At 39.4% G+C, this 21,913-nt stretch overlaps 1 protein-coding gene and 1 pseudogene across 1 annotated transcript; one reads left to right on the forward strand and one right to left on the reverse strand.

The window, feature by feature from the left end:
- Positions 1 to 13,019: 13,019 nt before the first annotated feature.
- Positions 13,020 to 13,136, reverse strand: LOC129901795 (5S ribosomal RNA; annotated as a pseudogene).
- Positions 13,137 to 20,397: 7,261 nt separating this feature from the next.
- On the forward strand, positions 20,398 to 21,444 carry LOC129899930 (uncharacterized). The gene is made up of 2 exons (XM_055974926.1): positions 20,398 to 20,525; positions 21,057 to 21,444. Exons 1-2 carry the CDS (start codon positions 20,398 to 20,400, stop codon positions 21,442 to 21,444), a joined length of 516 nt encoding a protein of 171 aa, XP_055830901.1.
- The last annotated feature ends 469 nt before the right edge of the window (positions 21,445 to 21,913 follow it).

Genomic DNA, 21,913 nt, shown 5'->3' on the forward strand with positions numbered 1-21,913 from the left:
TTGACCAGCTGCTAAGAGTAGCAGTAAGTCTTTTTATTTTCTGACGAAAACTCCACATTGGATTTCCATTAGAAGGTCTGCTCCAGCAATTCTTGACAGTATCTATGAAAGAAGGTTGCTCAGGCCAGCAGTTCAGGAATTTGAAATACTTGATGGGGTTGTGTTGTTGGTCAATCATTTCTAAGAGCAAGGGGCAGTGATCAGAACCCACTGAAGGAAGATGAGTAATGCTGGTATGGGGCATGGTTTCTAGCCAGTTATCATTAACCATCCCTCTATCAAGTCTCTTCCAAATTCTAAAGTTGATACCCCTCAGGTTGGACCAGGTGTATTTCTGACCTGAGAAACCAAGGTCTTGAAGACCTGAAGCCTCAATAATGCTAATGAACTCAAAACTCTTTCTCATATTATAGGGGACACCCCCTAATTTTTCTTCAGGGTCTACAATAACATTAAAGTCTCCTATAGTGCACCATGGATTGGATGTAGTAGACTGCTGTAGAAGGCTGTCCCATAAAGGTCTTCTGAGATGATCTTTATATTTAGCATAGACAAAGGTAGTGATAAATTGATTTGGGATCAAGGCATGATTGAGTTCACAAGTGATTAGTTACTCATCATTCTCCAAAATCTTGCAATTCACATCTTTGGTCTAGAAAATCCAAATCTTACCATTGGGATTGTGGATGGCATGGTCCATATTGAGCTGGTTTCTGAAGTATTGTAACTGAGAGTTATCAGAAAAAGGTTCCATTAGAGCTATAAGAGAAATTTGATGGATATTTGTGAGAAGTTTTATTCTATCCATGGCTCCTTGGGTATTTATACCCCTTACATTCCAGCTAAGGGTACTAATCATTGAGAAATTCTTGAAGTATGGGACCTGGTACTTGGTCTGCCTGTGGGGGCAGTTTTTGTAGAAATTTTTGCCTTGTTGCTAAATCTGGTCCTATGTATCCCTCTAGGAGATAGACCGTGTGAACTAGCCACCTATTGGATATCTTCCTCATATATATTCTCAGAAAAGGGGTTGATGTTTTTGATTAAATGCTCACTTATAATATCATCTTCCTCCTGATCATGCAAGGGCTGATAATTATTATCTTCTTCATTTTCTGAATCACATACAGCATACTCATCAATAGGGTCCTGTATGTTAGTGTTGCAGGTGAGTGATCTGTAGCTACCTCTGGATTTTGAAAAGGGGTGATATCTATACCCACCTGGTCATCATCAAGTACAAATTGTTGACATCCCTGTTCACTTTGCTGCATTGCAACACTGTCAGTTAAAAGAGTTTGGTATTTCTCAGAAAGGTTTGTTTTCTTTTTGATGGCCTCTCTCTTTTTCTTGCTTAACTTGTTCTTTTTTGCATTAGAGTCTTTGCCACTACTGCTTTCAAAGGATCCCAATTCCTTGGCCATAGAGCCTAAGATGTTTTGCATGGTAGAATCATCAGTAGGGGGATCTCTTCTGATGGATTCAGTATTTGGTATGTCATTTTGAGCCTTGTGTGCAGGGGTAGCAGGGGCTGTAAGGGCACTCCTGAGGTCAGTGATATTCTCATGCAGGACATGAGACAAAATCCTTCCCCTCTTGGTTTCCCCATCCTGCAGATTAGTGGGGTTCTCCATTACTCCTCCAACCCTTCCTCCATCAACTACACAGCCAACAGCAGCAGAAATATGATGTGGGGGTGTAAAGGGTATGGGGAGTAATAAGTCAATACCTGCATTCCTTGGTACATTGCTCCCTTGAGTAGTACCTTGTTGTTGAATTATGGTGTTTTCCTGCATGTTTGCTGAATTCTTCAAAGTGGAATTCCTTTGGTTACTTGGTTCTCCTGCATCTTGGTTATTGGTTTGATCCTGGGTAACAAGATCAACATAATTATTGGAAGTATAAATAGGAGTAGAGGACTTACCTGGACCTGTGATGTTTTGCTGAGGTTTATCAACTCCCCTGTTCTGCTGTGGTTGAATAGAGCTGATCACATTTGTTTGTTGGGGCTTGTTTTGTCCCTTAGATTGTTTCTTTCTCTGAACTTGACACAACAGTTCTTTTGCATTGTCAAGTGTTTGTTGTGGCTGAGCAGGAGAATCTTTTACAGATGTATTGATATTTGTGTCATCATGATCCTTGGTTAGCATGCCCTCCTTGGTTTTGTTCATTTTTGCTGTTTCTTCTTTTTTTCTTTTTTTTTGTTCTTCATCCCTTCTTTGAATATTACAAACATGTATCAGGTGACCCTGATGTTTGCAGTACATGCAGTAATCAGGGACATTTTCATATAAAATAGCTTGCCACCTCCCTAGAGTTTTATTAGATTTGTCATATCCCAGCCAAACATGGGGAGGACTTTTATTGGTGAGGTTCACTTGAAGTCTCACCTTGGCTATGCTTCCCCTTGTTTTTTGTATGGAAGCAGTGTCTAGATAAAATACCTTCCCTACAGAGGCTAGCAGGGCAGTGGTGAACTCCATGTTATAGCAATGCTAAGGTAGTTCTGGTAAGGCTACCCAGATTGGCACTATTGGAGTTTCTTCATCCGGTTTAAAAGTAGGTGTCCATGTCTGAATCCTCATGAGTTGGCCCTCTATTGTCATTCTTTGTTTGGTCCAGACAATATTGTAATCCAACTCATTGTCCAAGTCAATGTAGACATGTCTAGCATTGAAATGAGCAATTTTTACACCTCCTGAGAGCTGAGTTTGAATGATAAAGCTCCTTCTTATCAACTCTATCTTTGGCATGGTGTGGGTAAATTTTCCAACCAAGGTGTATTTGCATCTTTGAGCTAGTTTGTGCATAAAGTCTTCTTTTTCAAAAAACACAGCAGGCAGGCCCTGTTTGGTTGTGTATTCAGGGGTGGCTAATTCAATAGGAGCCTCATTTTTTGCTTGATTATTTCTGAGTTTGGCAGCAAAGGTCTGAACTACAGTGTAAGGGGCAGGCTGAAGGACCTGGTCCTTTAAGTTGGGAAAAATATTTTTCTGGGGATTTTGGTTAGTGGAATTTGGTTGAGGTTGGGTATTGACTGATTTAGGTCCAACATGTCTAGGACCAACATTTGCATAGCTGATGGGCACCTTAGGTTGGCTAGTTTGAACCTGGATGTCAAAATTACTAGACACCTTAGGGAAGCTATTGTGGGTGGTGGTAGGCTGTTGAGTGTGTAGCTGGTTGCTAGTTTGAGGAATAGAATTGTTAGGCATTTTGGTAGGAATTTCAGGGCTGCTTTTAGAAGTGACTTTGGTATGATCAGTGCCCTGCAAGGAGTTACCTACAACATTACTAGCAATTACATTTGCATTAGGTTGCAAAGGAACTCCACTGGATATCAAGTTGGCAGTCTCAGAGTATATCAAGTTGGAAGGATTGGTCTTACCTTGAGGGTCTGTAACATTGGCGCTATTAGATTGCTGTGTAGTTCCTGATGCATGTTTATCATTTTTGGGAAAAGGATGCATCAACTTTGCATTATCAATTGTTTGTATATTATTCTTTAGTTGATTGAATTGACCATATTGTTGATATTGGTCTTGAACCAATGTGTGTTCATCAGCTTGACTATCAGTGAAAATGTGCATATCACCTTGACGAGTGTCTCGACGACCTTTTGAATTTGAATTTGTTGTTGATGATTCGAGACACCTCTTGTGGATGGGAAGTTGCGCATTGCCCTTAGGGACATTTTGGATTTGATCTTGTGACAAATGGTTCGCCGGAGCTCCGACGTTGGCACTCTGATAGTGACCCTGTAGATTTGGCAAATTTGAGCTAATTTGAGAGGATTTGAGTCCTTCTCTAGTGTTTGTGAGTTGCTGGTGGGGTGTTTTGCATTGGTTTCCACCTGAAAATGTCGCCTGAGCTCCGGCAACCTCTCCGGTACCATCGTCCCCAACAATTTCACCGTTCATTTGTGTTGAAATTTTGGTGGTAGGAGCGCCATAAGATGGGGAAAAAACCCCAGGGGGTCCGCCATCTCGAAAGTAGCCGGAGCCCCTTCGAATATGAAGGCGCAACTCCGGCGACTCTGCGATGTTTCTCTCAGGCGTCGCCTGATCACTTCTCTCAAATGGTGCGGTGGTTTCATCCAATTTTTGGACTGTATGTAGTCCAAAAGATAAGGAATCATCTACCACGGTTCTTGATACTCGAATCGAACCATGTTTCTGAAAATTGATGATCTTGTGTGCAATTCTCAGCTCCTCTTCAGAGACAGTGATTGCATTAGTATGTTGTTGACCGATCGATTGTTGTTGATTCAAACCAGCTTCACTTGAAATTGCAGTATTATTTTGCAGATTCATAGTGTCATTAGCTGGCGATGTTTGATGATCTATATTCGGTGGCCACGGGAGCTTCACCGGCGGCGGTGAAGCCATTTAGAACTGACCGGAGATGAACAGTGTGAGATAGAGAAGGAGGAGATGACCGTTAGAGATGAGAGAATTCTGGGGTTTTGGGGGTTTTCTTCCCAATTTCAAATTTAATGATTTGATGATTTTTAGGTCGATTCTTGATCAAGTTCAATAGATTTTTCAACCACGAACTCCCCTTGTTATGTAGAACAAGATTTTCAAATAAAATTTTAGATTTGCCCTTTTCGTTTTTGATGTGGTTTTTGAAAGATTTTGACCCAGGCACTATAACTTTGCAATATTGGTTTCGTTGGACTTCTTTTGACGAACTCTTTCCATTCTTGATAATGGATAATCATTTCGGAGTCGGTGTTCATGAGTTGAGTTTCGGTTAAAGTGATTGTGCAAAATTTCGGCCTTCGAGGTAGGTTTGACAATCCTTCTTTGAGACTGGATTGGGTACTTAGTCATTCGTACGTTATAGACTTTGAGATTGGGGTCATAATGTAATTTGGGACTGTTAATTTTATTGTGATGCCCATGTGGGGGCTTGATTATATTGTGTTGCCCGTGTGGGAGTTTATTTATACTGTTTAGCCTGTGTGGGGGCCTTATTTGTTATACTATTTTCTTTGAGAGCATGTGATTCATGATTTGCCTGTGAGAGAGTCTTATGATACTATTTGATTTGTAATGCCCACCTGAGGGGTTGAGTTGGGGGATTTTGAGAATACTTGAGTACTAAAACGTTTTTAAAAGAGATAAACACGTATTTCAATAGATTTCCTTCCCATTACTATCTCTTGAGGGTCCATATAATGTTTAGGTTTAGTTTTGAGAACTTGAATATTGCCTCCATACCATATGTGTTGTGATGCATTCATCCTCATTCATCGTATGATTGATCTTGGAAAGTTGAGAAATGTGGAAATTCTGTTTGAGAAAGAAAATATGACACATTTTTATATCCTTGACCACGAACTATATGACAAATTGATGAAATATTGAGATTGTGATTTGGTATATGGACTGCATGTCCCCCATGGGTCCTTGTCCGGAGGACATAGCTTGACAGTTGTATATGACAGATTGTGCGACAACCTTGATTCCACCGTACTACCATATCATTGCATTGCATTGTTCCTTGGATTACTTGACTTATCTATTTATTTGCGATATTGAACTATCCTTGGGTGTTTACTTTACTCAAGTTGTTCTATATAAATTGGCAACACTGATGTTGAAATGAGACTTTTTTGTACAGGTGGAAGCGTTCTTTAGTTTATTGCATAGACTTGATTAATTCCTTATACTCAGTCAGTCAAACCTACTGAGTATATGTAGATTGTACTCACCCCTACTTCTGTGTCCTTTTTTGATGCAGATCCTAGTAAGGATATTCCGCGTGGTAGCTGAAACTCTCTAGCGTATATCGCATTATCAGATTAGTGGTGAGATCTTGGGATCCGAACCACCACTAGTTCTATCTTTTATTTCTAGTCTTTACTATTACTCAAAGACTTATGATGTATATCATATTCAGATATTACACTAGATGGTCTTTACACTTACGACACCATATTTTGGGATATTTTTTTTTGTCTTCCTTCTTTCGTTTATTTTGTGGCCTGACTTTCCCTTCAAAAGTTTTGCATGAATTTTACTTTTACACTTACACTTCAGGTTGGGTGTTGTGTTGTGTGCCATCATGACCTCAATTTTTGGATTGTGATAAATTGGTATCAGAGCACTTGGTTCGCTGGTCTCATAAGTTAAAGGGCAGGGTGTCTAGTAGAGTCTTGTCGATCAGTACGTAGACGTCCGTACTTATCTTTGAGAGACTACATGACAATTAATTGGAGAACTTCCTTCCATTGGTTCATTTCGTGCGAGTTATTTATATCAAGTATTGTATACTTCTAATCTATTCTTTCCGTGTTAGAGGTAATGGCCGAATTTGAGAGGGAAACTCCTTCTTGGGGATGATCTAGTGAGGCTGATTATGCGTATGAGGATGTGGAATAGCAGACCAAAGAAGTGGGTAAAATGTTCAGTTAGACTCTAAGTGTTGAATTTCAAAGTTCGACCGATCGAAAAAAGGTTGTTTATCAGTATCTGAGTATAAAGCTCGTTTGTATGAGTTCTCTCATTATGCTATATCAAGTATCCCTACAAAGTTTGAGCGGATTCGTAAGTTGGTGAAGGGATTCACTGGTTATCTTTAGGATCCCACAACCTCTCTTGTTATCGGGTGGCTTATTTCAGAGTATTATTGACCATGTAAGGATAATTGAGATTATCCAACATGCTAGATAGGCCAGCGCCAAGAGGTTCTATCGTCAAGGTCAGTTCAGTGGCCGTTCATCTAGAGGTAGAGAGTATTCAGATCCAGACACCCAGGGTTATCAGGGTAGACCAGTGCATGCAAAAATTCATAATACAAATGGTACATGTGGATACAGGTCAAGTCAGACTAATCATGGTGGTTCATTAGGTTTAGGAGGATGTGTTGACACTTTTGGTTATCCTTCACGGGGTTCAGGTGTTACACCCCGTACTTTTATACTTTGGAACGCATTCTTAAGTCTCTTGAAAGGCTCTTAGGTTTCTTGAAAGAATCGTAAGCCTCTTAAGTTTCTTAAGGTTTCCTAAAGTTTCTTAAAGCTTCCTAAAGTTTCTTAAGATTTCTTAAGAACTATTAAGCTTCTTAAGAGTTACCATGTGACCCGGATAATCTATAACGCTATCAAAAAACTCTAAGGAAAGGAGAATGTGATACCCCATAGTAAAGAAGATTGGAAAAAGAGTTAGAAGAATCCGGAAGAAGTTGGAGACCAAACAATGAGTCTTTGGACTCGACTTATTTACGTAAGCTTCCAACTTGGAAATCTTACATACTTAAGCTACTGGAGTACATACCAAGTTTACGTAACAAGGATTACATAGGTTCATAAAAGAAGACGAGATTACAAACCTACGAGGGGGAAAAGAAAGTCCCACATGGCAGCATAGGAGAGTGCCACGTGGAAGCAGCTGAGAGTGCCACATGGCAGCAGCTGGGATTGCCATGTGGCAGAAACTGGAGCAAAAGGGGTGGGCCCCGAATGCCACATGGCAGCCCATGATTGGAGGAAAGGATGTGTTGGCCCAATGAGGGCTTGACACGTGTCACCACTTAGGGGATGACATGTGTCCCCCTCCTAAAGTAGCCTATATATATACATATCTTATGACTCATTAAGTTCTATATTCCTCTAGAAAATTCAAGAACAAGAAAGAAGAGAAGAGAAGAAACTAGAGAGGGAGAGAGCCACGATTTTGGAAGGAAAAAAAGGTAAGTTCTTCGATTTCGCTCCATGAATTAATTATCTAAGGTGTAATACGATGTTATGAAGGTATTATTAATGAAAATATATGGTTTGGAAAAGCACCAAAATGTTAGCAAACAACCACAAAGTTGTAGGCGCGCTAAAGGAACTTTGGAGGCAAGTTTTGACGAGTTTTGGGCAAGGTAAGGGCTTTCCTTTAAAATTGGGGTTTATGGTGTTGTTGTGAGGTATATTACATGTCTTAAATAAGGTTGGAAGTGGAAAAATTGCATAAGGATGATTGACATTAGAAACAAACTAAATTAAAGTGGTTATAGCTAAATCGAAGTCGAGTAGTGGATTGTCGTTGTGGTGCTGCGGGTGAAGCTGGTTGGGTTACATGTTGCAGGGCTTTAAATTCTTTTAAAAAGGGTGTGGGTGTTTCTGGTTGCAGCCATATGACCCTCCATTTGGTATGGTTAAAGATTTTGTGAAATAAAGATTAAAAACTATATTTTCGTATCGTAGTTTGGAGCTTGTATTGTGTAAGGTTGAAGTGATTTACTTGTAAATATGCTGATGCTTGTTGGTGGTGGTATGGTTGTTGATATTATGTCCGAGTTGAAATCTGAGAGATGTTGAAGTTATAGGGGAGATGCTACCCGATTTTTGGTAGATTCAAAACTAGTAACAAACTAGTTGAGGGTAATGGATAAGGAAATAACTCCTATGAGTACTTGGGTGTAGAGTTGGAAATTTGAAAGTGAAAGGTCATTAACCTTAGTATTACTTTCATGTTAAATAGGTTCAAGAGATGACGAGGCGAACGTGTAAGAGTAATCCGTAAGAGGTATGTAAAGCTTACCCTTTCTTTCTTTTGGCATGTCTTAGCCTTAAGTGATTGATATAAGAAATGTGGCGATAATTCCATTCATTTAACCCCAAGTATGACTCGTAAGTGTTATTCACTTCTCGATGGTATAATTCTTATACTAGTTGAATTATTGCCTCTCAAGGCTTCTATATGATGGAGAGTAGTAAGTATGTGAAGCTATCTCCTTTCTCTTGGCATGTCTTTGGCATAAGTAAATAGAGCTATCCTTCTTTCCTCTTGGTATATTTTTGACATAAGTATGATGCTATTATGCTATAATTATTCACTGACCCATGACGGGCCGGGTACGATATATGCATATGATGACTCCATGAGGTAAAGTAGAAAGTATGTAAAACTTATTCTTTCTCTTAACATGTCATTGGAATAAGTATGTAAAGCTTATTCTTTCTCTTATTTTGGCATGTCTTGATATAAGTATCACATGATGTAAGCTTTGGGGAGTATCCCATCCATAAAGCTCCGAGCAAGAATTATGAGTCTTACCAACTTTCTAATGTTAGAACATTCATAATAATGGAGCTACGACTCTCAAGCCTTTTATGTGATGGAAAGTAGTAAGTACGTAAACTATCCTCTCTTCTCGTTTGGCATATCCTAAAAGTAAATGATATGTATACAAGCTGGGGTAATCTCATTCTTAAGTTCCGAATAAGATTCTTGTCTCTTACTCATTTTCTGATGTTAATGCTCTTATGGTAGTTTAGCTACTACTCTCGAGCCTTCTATACGTAAAAAAAGGAATTGGCGTGTGGAAGTCCATATGCTCACAAGCGTTATAGTGACTCATGTCCTTACTTGGATAAGCTTCTATTCCTAAGGAATCTATGACGACCAATGCCTCCAATTTCATAAGCCGTTTGGCATTACTTGATAAATGTCTATGATTCCTGAGATTCTAGTTGATACGACCCCTAATGACACTTAGAGGGCACTTGGGATAAGTACCATTCTGAACCTCAAAGGATAGTCTATTATGATCGTGTTATTGAGTCTCAGATGATAATAGGATGATTATGACATCGAGTCCTATAAAGGATCGGGTACGGTATATGATGATTATGACACTGAGTTCCATAAAAGGCTGGGTACGGAATATGATTATTATGACACTGAGTCTCATAAAGGGCCTGGTATGGTATATGATAATTATGACATCGAGTCCCATAAAGGGCCGGGTATGGTATATGATGATATGATGACACCGAGTTCCATAAAGGGCCAGATATGGTATATGATGATATGATGACACCGAGTTCCATAAAGGGCCTGCACGGTATATGATATGTGGATTGGATTAAACGTTCCTCAGCATTACTATATGATACGTGGATCGGGCTGAACGTTTCTCGGTATTACTATATGATATGTGGATCGGACCGAACATTCCTCGGTATTATTATACGATGCGTGGATCGGGCAGTACATTCCTCGGCATATACTTACTATATACATGGATCGGGCTATACGTTATACAGCGCTAATAATATGTATGTTCTTATAATGACAGAATAATATAGATGGTACACCGAGTCCCCTAATGGGCCGAGCAAAGTACATGATGGTAATATGTATGACTTTCTTTTATACGATGCGAGTACGATAAATGGTTAAATGTTATACTTTCCCCCTTCATCCCTACGCTAACTGTAATCTCCTTATTATGTCTATGCTTTACATACTCAGTACATATGTCGTACTGACCCCCCTTTCTTCGAGGGGCTGCGTTCATGCCGCAGGTACAGATACACACTTTGGGGATCTTTCAGCGTAGGAGTTCCACTCAACAGTTTAGAAGTGCTCCATTTTGCCGGAGCCTAGTTTTGGTATTAACCTTCGATGTATATATTTATTTGTTTACGGATACGGCGGGGGCCTTGTCCCGCCTTATGTTACTGTTCTTACTCTTACAGGTCTGTGGATATGTATGTGGGTTGTATATGATTTGTATATGCTTGTATGTACAGTGGTGCCTATGATAAGCCTCGCCGACTTATATGTTATCTTGCTTGTTGATGTGCTATGACTTAAATAAGGGACAGATTTACTTACATATAGCAGGGTTATACGCGAGTGTCCAGTTTGGGAACCCATCACTCCCTACGGGGTTGGGTCATAAAAAAGTGGTATCAGAGCAGTTTGGTCCTCGTAATGTCTATAAACCATGTCTAGTAGAGTCTTGTTTATCGGTGTGTGGTGCACCACATCTATAAATAGGAGGCTACAGGATATTTAGGATGTTACCTTTCTTTCTTGTTTTAGATCGTGCGATAGATCCCAGCCATAGGAAATAAAATTCCTTTTTTTCTAACCTTTGGTTTCAGTTGAAGAACGACATCGATAGAACAAAGTGACGGATGATATTGGAAGCTACACAGTATACAGGTAAGTAATGGTGCGAAAAAGGCATGCTGGGTAAGGTAAGAAGATTGAAATGTGATTGAAATGTAAAGTTGAAAATTGAAAGGAAAAGTAGACAAGAAAGTGTAATGGGTACAATTCGAGTTGGACATACGAGGTAAGTCCATCATTTTATACTGTTGTTGATATTGGGCTCCCTATGAGGCTGTGATATGAATATATATGTATTGGCCCTGTGAGGCATTGTTGGTATTTCTTGAGTACAGGTTTGGGATAGTAAGGAATATAGAGGAAACTCTACCGAAATATTTTTTGTAAATAGAAATGGAATGAGATATAAGGTTGTAATATATCTTGAGAGATAGTATCCATGGTAACAATAAGATTCGACTAAAATAGGAGTACAACTGACTTTGGGAAATAAGTTAATTGCGATATGAGTGGCAAGTAGAAGGTCAATACTGATATGGTGAGAAGAATGGTGATGGATATGAATGTCTTAAGGCAGCCTGCGAGGTATTAAGGATGAGAATGACGAGGAAGGATAAGGGGTTAAGTACGCTTTCTCCACTAGGTGAAATTAGCCCAGAGTAAGGATCGTGAATAAAAGTTAAGAAATATTACCCTACGGGATTAACCATGTGTAGAATATAGTGTGAATATAATGAGGATCATTATGAAAGTACGTAGATCCTAGTAAATAAGTAACTTAAGAATGTGATTGTGAGTAAGATTAGGAGTTAGCATCGGGTACACGATAAGGATGAAAGCTCATGAAGCAGAAAGGGGTATTGTGTATATGTACCTCCACTTTGGAAATAGTGGGATCCCTCAAGGATAGGGAATGGAAAATTGCAAAACAACTGAGGCATTGTGAAATTATTAAAGGAACAAGTGGCATCCTTTGGAAAAAAAAGAGGTGATAACAAAACGTGAAACACATGTCATCAGAGTATAAGTGCCCCGAATGAAGAATCAGACACGATTATAAGCACTAGTAACGTACTGATTGGGATGAATGAAATGTTTCTTCGGCTAAACTACTATATTAGTTATATGACTCGAGTACCAGTATTTGGACTAGAGTGTGCACTATTTATCGAGAATTCTAAGCACCCCATGATTGCACTAAGGTTTCTTACAGGGGCAACCTAAAGTATAGATGATCTAACAGAAGGTGTAGACATGGTGCAGTATGTTAAAGGGTTGGACCAACATCATATGCGCATGAATAGTTGAAAATAAATAGAGGATGACATGGGTATACCCTAAAGGGGGGAAGTGGACAAGAAAAATACAAGCGTGAGAGAAAATCAACTGACACTATCACATGTTAACAGGAACGCTTAAATTTCAAGCAAGATCCCATACTAGCACTAGTTAGCAAGGGCTCGAGGCCAACCATACACCGATAGAAGCCGCGGTATCTAAGACCGTGTGAAGAATCATTGGTAGAGACCTTAAGGGGTGGGTGCCTACCACAAGGGGTGAATACGATAAGAGAGTAAGACTGAGCAAACTAAAGACCATGTAAAGGGTAGTAGGGCTGTGTTTGAGTAAAGATTAAGATATGAAAACAACGTCATTGGTCACTGATATTATAAAATACAAGTAGCAAGGAGAAATAATAGAAAATCTCTTACGGTAGGAAATGAGGAGACCAAGGAGTGCTTAAAGGGAGAAAAGAAAGGAGTAGGACAAAATAGCGTTAGCGCGAGCAAGTTCTAGCGTGAAGACGATATGTAAAGCAAGATGGACCGGGAGATGAAAAGACTGCATTTACCTCATACGAGTTGTATAAGAGTAGTTGTGCAACCTACGAATATTTATATACAGCATAGGACCAAGCGGAGGAGTACATGATGAAATAGAGTTATGATATTTTGGAGACGTTATAGAGGAATACAAACATAAGTTAAATCAAATGACTAAAAGGACATGACCAAGGTTGAATGAAGGATCTACCCCGATACCGGTTGTAAGATAAAAGAGGAAAGGCAGGCGCGTAACCTGAAGACTAGAGAGAAGATGCTAAGGTAAATCTTGGGCTAAGATGAGTGCCTTCACACATTATTGCAAGGATGGCAATGGGACATGACACGAGGACTTTCCGGGAGGTCACCTATCCTAGTACTGCTCTCGCCCAAGCACATTTAACTTTGGAATTCTAGTAGGATCCGGTGTGTTAGTGCTGTTATGATTGCACGAGATGGGAGAATCCAAACTAGCAGTGAAGCAACAACAAGAGATTATATACTTAAAGTGTTATAAGTTACGATAAGGGAATTATAAAATAGCTTAAGAAAAACAAGCAGGATTAGCCAATTACTAACAAATGGTGCACTTTTATGCCATAATTCTTCAACATAATACCAGTTAATGATAAGGAAAACCACGGAATGTCTATACAGGTCATTGTGTGAGAGGATTTCACCACAACTTGGTAGCCAACTCTGATGGGCAAAAAGCAAAACCCAAAAGGCGAGGGTACTAGTTGATGTCATCTAAAGAAGGCAAGAAGTAATATACGAGGTCGAAAATTCCACAATACTACCTTGTCTACAAGACTCACTTTGCACTTCCTGGACAGATAATTCTATATGGAATGTTATCCACAGATTAACAATATCAGCCCATGTTCCTTTAATCAAGGACTACCTATCCAGTCGACATTGTCTAATATTATAGGTCAAGAGAGTGGTGAAACTTTACGGAGTTTCCATAGCTATTATCTCAGAAGAAGGAGCATGAGTTACAATTAACTACTGAAGATCAGTCCAAGAAGAGATAGGGAAGACAGATAGGTCTTCGTACACCATTGTGCCCTCAGACTGAAGGACAGACTAAACTTACTAGCTAAATGCTAGAAGAGGTTTTGTGAGCCTATACGGTTGACTCCAAAGATAGCTTGGATAATTGCCTACTACCTGTCAAGGGTATTTACTACATCAACTATCATTCTAGTCTCTAGATGGCCCCGGAAGAGACTTGGCATGGCAAAAAGAGTAGGTCGTCAATTGGTGGGTTGATATAGGTAAAATGTGACTAATGGGCCCAGGTGTGGTTCAATAAGCCATCGAGAAGGTGAAACTTATTCAGGAGAGAGTGTTAGTAGGTCAGAGTCGACAGAAGTCATATGTAGGTAATTGACGTCGACTTCTAGAGTTTCAAGTTAATGATTGGGCATTTTCAAAGGTACCCCCCATAGAGAAAGTAATGAGATCCAGCAGGAAAGGGACCTTAGTCCTAGATACATTGACCTTATCAGATCCTCCGCCGAATAGGCAAGGTTGCCTACGAGCTGGACTTACCAGCAAATCTAGAAGCGGTACATCCAGTCTTCCATAAATTAATGCTTTGCAAGTATGTTGGTAATCCAACCCGGGTATATCCCATAGAGGGTATCCAGGCTACAAAAGATTTGTCCTATGAGAAGCAACCTATCGCCACCCTGAGTTGGCGAAGTAGAAGATTGTGAACTAAGGACGTATCTTCTTTTAAGGTATTATGGAGAAATAAAAATAATCATGAAGAGATGACCTGGGAAGTAGAGAAGGAAATAAAACACAAGTATCCGTACCTACTCCTTACACTACAGGTAATCCCAACCTTTGGTACTCTGATAGTGATAGCTTGATGAAAGTATATGTTATTTCATAAACAGGAATTTCCATACAATCTGTATAATATCTTAGGGAAGGTTTTCGTTCACATTCGAGGACAAATGTCCTTCGCAGGGTTCAGCAGCAGCTGGAGCAAAGGAGGTGGGCCCTACATGCCATGTGGCATCCCGTGATTGGAGGAAGGGATGTATTAACCCAATGAGGGCTTGACACGTGTCACCACTTAGGGGATGACATGTGTCCCCCTCTTAAAGTAGCCTATATATATACATATCTTATGACTCATTAAGTTCTATATTCCTCTAGAAAATTCAAGAACAAGAAAGAAGAGAAGAAAAGAAACTAGAGAGGGAGAGAGCCACAGTTTTGAAAGGAAAAAGAGGTGAGTTCTTTAATTTTGCTCGATTTTATGAAGGTATTATTAATGAAAATTTATGGTTTGGAACAGCACCAAAATGTTAGCAAGCATCCACAAAATTGTAGGCGCGCTAAAGGAACTTCCGAGGTAAGTTTTAATGAGTTTGATGAGTTTCGGACAAGGTAAGGGATTCTCTTTCAAATTGGGGTTTATGATGTTGTTATAAGGTATATTAAATATCTTAAATAAGGTTGGAAGTGGAAAAATTACAAAGGATGATTGACGTTAGAAACAAACTAAATTGAAGTGGTTAAAGCTAAATCAAAGTCGAGTAGTGGGTTGTCGTTGTGGTGCTGCGGGTGAAGATGGTTGGGTTGCATGTTGCAGGGCTTTAAATTCTTTTTAAAAGGGTGTGGGTGCTTCTGGTTGCAGCCACATAACCCTCCATTTGGTATGGTTAAAGATTTTGTAAAATAAAGATTAAAAACTATATTTTCGTATCGTAGTTTGGAGCTTGTATTGTGTAAGGTTGAAGTGATTTACTTATACATATGCTGCTGCTTGTTGGTGCTGGTATGGTTGTTGATATTGTGTCCGGTTTGAAATCTCGGAGATGTTGAAGTTATAGGGGAGATGCTACCCGATTTTTGGTAGATTCAGAACTAGTAACAAACTAGTCAAGAGTAATGGATAAGGAAATAACTCCTATGAGTACTTGGGTGTAGAGTTGGAAATTGGAAAGTGACAGGTCATTAACCTTAGTATTACTTTCATGTTAAATAGGTTCAAGAGACGACGAGGCGAACGTGTAAGAGTAATCCGTAAGAGGTATGTAAAGCTTACCCTTTCTTTCTTTTGGCATGTCTTAGCCTTAAGTGATTGATATAAGAAATGTGGCGATAATTCCATTCATATAACCCCAAGTATGACTCGTAAGTGTTATTCACTTCTCGATGGTATAATTCTTATACTAGTTGAGTTATTGCCTCTCAAGGCTTCTATATGATGGAGAGTAGTAAGTATGTGAAGCTATCTCCTTTCTCTTGGCATGTCTTTGGCATAAGTAAATAGAGCTATCCTTATTTCCTCTTGGTATGCTTTTGATATAAGTATGATGCTATTATGCTATAATTATTCACCGACTCATGACGGGTCGGGTACGATATATGTATATGATGACTCCATGAGGGAAAGTAGAGAGTATGTAAAGCTTATTCTTTCTCTTCTTTTGTCATGTCTTGATATAAGTATCACATGATGTAAGCTTTGGGAGTATCTCATCCATAAAGCTCCGAGCAAGAATTATGAGTCTTACCAACTTTCTAATGTTAGAACTTCCATAATAATGGAGCTACGGCTCTCAAGCCTTCTATGTAATGGAAAGTAGTAAGTACGTAAACTATCCTCTCTTCTCATTTGGCATATCCTAAAAGTAAGTGATATGTATACAAGCTGGGGTAATCTCATTCTTAAGTTCCGAATAGGATTCTTGTCTCTTACTCATTTTCTAATGTTAATGCTCTTATGGTAGTTTAGCTACTACTCTCGAGCCTTCTGTACGTAAAACAGGAATTGGCGTGTGGAAGTCCATATGCTCACAGATGCTATAGTTACTCATGACCTTACTTCGATAAGCTTCTATTCCTAAGGACTCTATGATGACCAATCCTCCAATTTCATAAGCCGTTTGGCATTACTTGATAAATTCGTATGATTCCTAAGACTCTAGTTGATACGACCCCTAATGACACTTAGAGGGCACTTGGAATAAGTACCATTCTGAACCTCAAAGGATAGTCTAGTATGATCGTGTTATTGAGTCTCAGATGATAATAGGATAATTATGACAGTGAGTCCTATAAAGGGTCGGGTATGGTATATGATGATTATGACACCGAGTCCCATAAAGGGCTGGGTATTATATATGATGATTATGGCATCGAGTCCCATAAAGGGTTGGGTATGGTATATGATGATTATGACACCGAGTCCCATAAAGTTCCGGGTATGGTATATGATAATATGATGACACCGAGTCCCATAAAGAGTCGAATATGGTTTATGATGATACCTAGTCCCATAAAGGGCTGGTACGGTATATGATATGGGGATCGGACCGAATGTTTCTCAGCATTACTCTATGATACGTGGATCGGGCTGAATGTTCCTCAGTATTACTATATGATATGTGTTTTGGACCGAATATTCCTTGGCATTATTATAGGATATGTGGATCGGGCTGTATATTCCTCGGCATATACTTACTATATACATGGATCGGGTTGTACGTTCCACAATGCTAATAATATATATGTGCTTATGATGATAGAATGATGTAGATGGTACACTGAGTCCCCTAATGGGCCAGGCACAGTACGTGATGGTAATATGTATGACTTTCTTTTATACGATGCGAGTACGGTAAATGGTTAAATGTTATACTTTCCCCCTACATCCCTACGCCTATTGTAATCTCCTTATGATATCTATGATTTACATACTCAGTACATATATTGTACTGACCCTCCCTTTCTTTGGGGGGCTGGATCTATGCCCGCAGGTACAGATACACACTTTGGGGATCTATCAGCGTAAGAGTTCTACTCAGCAGTTCAGAAGTGCTCTATTTTATCGAAGCCTACTTTTGGTATTAACCTTCGATGTTTATATTTATTTGTTCACAGATACGGAGTTGCCCTATCCTGCCTTATATTAATGTTCTTACTCTTAGAGGTTTGTGGACATGTATGTGGGTTGTATATGAGTTGTATATGCATGTATGTACAGTGGTACCTATGATAAGCCTCACCGGCTTATATGATATCTTATCTGTTGATATGCTATGACTTAAACAGGGGATAAATTTACTTACAAATAGTAGGGATATACGTGAATGTCTAGTTCGGACACTCGACATGGCCTATGGGGTTGGGTCATAATATTAGGTCCTCGAGGCTTTTTTGTTTGTGATGAGTTTGGGCATAAGGAAAAATATTACCCCAAATATGCTTCTTTTACTTTTTGCCTAGGTCTCTAGTATTCGTGCTACATTGGCCCCAGCTATTCAAGGTGTTTCACAAAGTATTAAGGGTGGCACCAGGGGTGCCAGGTAGAGCTTGAGGAAGTGCTCGTGGTGGTTCTCAGGCTGGTGGTGACCGTAGACTATGTTATGCTATAACAAATAGATCTGAGGAAGAGGCCTCTGATACATCGATCACAGGTATCATTCCAGTTTACTACCGCTCTACTTTAATGTTATTTAATCTCGGGTCTATCTACTCTTGTGTGTCGACTTATCTTACAGTGGATATTGATCTTGTGTTTAAATCCTTTGCAGTACCGATTAGTTTCTCTACCCCGGTATATAATTCCTTACTGGTAGATAAGGGTATTGGGAGTGTAGTAATATTTTTGGGTAATGAGACTCGGGGCAGACCTGATTTTTCTTGATATGCTAGACTTTGATGTGATATGGGGTATGGATTGTCTATCTTCCTATCATATAATTCTAAATTGTTATTCTAAGAATTTGACCATAGCTTATCCTAGTTTACCTCAATTAGTGTGAAAGTGTAATACAAGTTCGTATTTGAAGGGGGTGATATCTTATCTTCGTACTCGCCGCATGGGAAAACGGTTGCTTATCTTATTTGACACATGTTTGAGATCATATCATAGAGTCATCTATTTTAGAGACCACGAGAATGGTGAGAGAGTTCATGGACGTGTTTCTTACCAACTTACCAGGTGTTCCTCTAGACCATGATATTGATTTTGCAATTGATTTGGAGCCGGACACCAAGCCTATTTTTATTCTCCTTATTAGATGGCTCCGACTGAGTTGAAGGAATTGAAAGAACTGTTGGATGATTTGTTGAAGTAAGGGTTTATTCAGCCTAGTGTTTCACTTTGGTGTGCACCGATCTTATTTGTGAAGAAGAAAGATGGTACTATGAGGATATGTATCGACTATCGATAGTTGAACAAGGTTATGATCAAGAATAAGTATGTTTTTTCTAGCATTAATGATTTATTTGACCAGCTTTAGGGTGCATCACTATTTTTTACGATTGACTTGAGGTCAGGTTACCATCAGTTGAGAGTTTGGGAATCTTATATCCCGAAGACTACTTTCAGGACTCGTCAAAGGCATTAGGAGTTAGTAGTCATGTCATTTGGGTAGACTAATTCTCCGACTATTTTTATGAAGTTGATGAGCTGAGTGTTTTGGCCTTACTTAGACTCTTTTGTGATTGTATTCATCGATGATATCTTGGTTTACTTCAAGAATGAGGCCGAAAATATTCGTCACTAAGGGCCTTACTTCAGAGATTAAGAGAGGAGAAGTTGTATGCAAAGTTCTCCAAGTATGAGTTTTGGCTTGAGTCCATGGTTTTTTGGGGTCATGTGGTGACTAAAGATGGTACTATGGTTAATCCAACCAAGGTTGTGGCAGTTCATGATGGGTGAGACCTACTACAGTTACCAAGATTCAGAGTTTCATTGGGTTAGTGGGCTATTATCGTTGATTTGTTTAGAGTTTCTCTTCCATCGCAGTTCTATTTACTAGGTTGACTTAGAATACTGTAGCATTTCAGCGGAATGATAAGTGTGAGGTGATCTTTCAAAAGCTCAAGGAGTTATTGACCTCAGCACCTATTCTAGCATTACCTGAGGAGAGTGTGACTTTCATTATATTTTATGATGAATCAGGTGTTAGTTTGGGTGGAATATTAATGCAAAGGAGGAGAGTTACAGCATATGCTTCTTAGTAGCTAAAGATGCATGAGAAGAACTACCATACACACAACTTGGAATTAGCGGCGATGGTGTTTGTTTTGAACTTGTAGGGGCACTATCTTTATGGTGTGCACTGTGAGGTCTTTAGCAATCATCATAGCCTTAAGTATATCTTTTCTTAGCAAAATCTGAACATGAGGCAGCATAGGTGGTCGGAACTATTGAAAGACTATGACATCACCATTCTTTATCATCCGAGCAAGGCTAATGTGGTAGCGAATGCCTTGAGTCAAAAAGCACCTAATATGGGTAGTTTAGCCTTTCTTAAGGCAGATGAGAGACCTTAGGTATTGGAGGCGCAGTCATGGGCTAGGCAGTTGATCCGACTTGATATATCTATACCTCATAGCATTTTTGCTTTTGTGGAGGGTAAGTCTACCTTGATAATCATATTCATGCCCATCAGTTTGATGATGACAAATTGAGAATGATTCAAAACAAAGTGTGAAGAGGTGAAGTTAAATCAACTTCCCTTAATCTCGAGGGTGTTTTGAGGATTAGCGATTATATTTGTATGTCCAAAGTTGGTGATTGGGTATGTATGATATTGGAGGAGGCTTATTGTTCAAAATATTTTATTTACCTGGGCGAGGCAAAGATGTTTCATGATTCTAAACAAAACTATTGGTGGTGTGAGATGAAGAGAGACATCGTAGAGTTTGTGGCTAAGTGTTTGAATTGTCAAAAAATGAAGTATGAGCATCAGAAATCGGGTAGTCCTACACAATGGATGCCCAACGCAATAGATGCCCATTCTCGAGTGAAAGTAGGAGCGCATTACTATGGATTTTGTAACAGGGTTACTCTTGACTTTGGGTAAGTATGATTCATTTTGGGTGATTATAGATCAGTTGAACAAATTGTCTCATTTTATTTCGGTGAAGACAAGCTATAATGCATATTAGTTGGTTAGGATCTACATCCGTGAGATTGTTCGATTGCATGGAGTTCCCCTTTCTATTGTGTCTCATAGGGGTACGCAATTTACCTCTTATTTCTGGAGTTCTATATAGGAGCAGATGGGTACCAAGCTTGAGTTCATCACAACTTTTCATCCTCAGACCGATGGTCAGTCGGAGCAGACTGTTTAGGTGTTTGAAGATATGCTCCGAGCTTGCGTCATGGACTTGGGTGGTTATTGGGATTAGTATTTGTAGGGTTTTTTATAACAACAATTACCATTTCAGCATTCGGATGGCGCTGTTTGAGGCCTTATATGGGAGGAGGTGTTGATCTCCCATAGGATGGTTTGATTGTTTTAGGTTACGACCTTGGGTATAAATTTTTTGAAGAAGCCATGGATTAGGTGAAGGTTATTCAACAATGCCTTGTGACTGCCCAGAGTAGGCAGAAGAGTTATGTGCATACGCGTGTTCATGGTGTGCCATTTTCTATTGGTGAGCGAGTGTTACACAAGGTGTCACCCACTATGGGTGTGATGATATTTAGGAGGAAAAAGAAGCTCATTCCAAGGTTTATTGGCCCCTTTGAGGTGTTAAAGAAGTATGGGGAGGTGGCCCATAAATTGGCATTTCCCCCAAACCTTTCAGGTGTTCATCTTGTGTTTTATGTATCGATGCTTAAGCGATACCGACATGATGACTCTCATGTGATTCAGTGGGACTCGATTGCTTTGGACCAAGACTTGTCATTTGAGGAGGATCCTATTACTATATTGGATATGCAAACTAGACAGTTGAGATCAAAGCATATGGATTCAATGAAGGTGCAGTGAAGGCACCAGCCTATTTAGGATGCTACATGGAGGTGGAGTCCAACACGTGTCGTATATATCCTCAGCTTTTTACCCCTACAAATACTTTACTTTACTTTTCATTTGAGGACGAACATGTGTTTTAGTAGTGGATGATGTAATACCCCTATTATAGAAAATCCACTTTTCTGTGAGAAATGACCGTTTTGCCTTTTTCCATAGCGTTCTTATACTTTGTTTGTAATATGGGGGTGGTTGACATGGTTTCCAATGCAATCGGGTGTGATTTTGGTGATTGAGGCCTTGAATGAGAAGTTTTATTGAGATGGTTGACTTTGGTGAACATATTGAGATTCGAGTTTGTTCTAGTTAAGTGTTGACTTAGAGCTCCGGGACCTTAGTTTTTATTTTGGGAGTTTAGGCTAAAAGTTGAGTTTTAGGCCAAAAAGAGGTTCAAGAGGGTAATTTTGTCATAACGATATTTTCTTTT

This window comes from Solanum dulcamara, chromosome 8 (genome assembly GCF_947179165.1).
Source record: "Solanum dulcamara chromosome 8, daSolDulc1.2, whole genome shotgun sequence".
Taxonomy (NCBI): Eukaryota; Viridiplantae; Streptophyta; class Magnoliopsida; order Solanales; family Solanaceae; genus Solanum; species Solanum dulcamara.

What these genes read in the sequence shown, in the direction of transcription:
- LOC129899930 (XM_055974926.1), top strand. Translation starts at nt 20,398, where the DNA reads ATGAAGTATGAGCATCAGAAATCGGGTAGTCCTACACAATGGATGCCC. An exon ending in AGGGTTACTCTTGACTTTGG is followed by an intron (nt 20,526 to 21,056) that starts GTAAGTATGATT and finishes TGCCCAGAGTAG; the next exon opens with GCAGAAGAGTTATGTGCATA.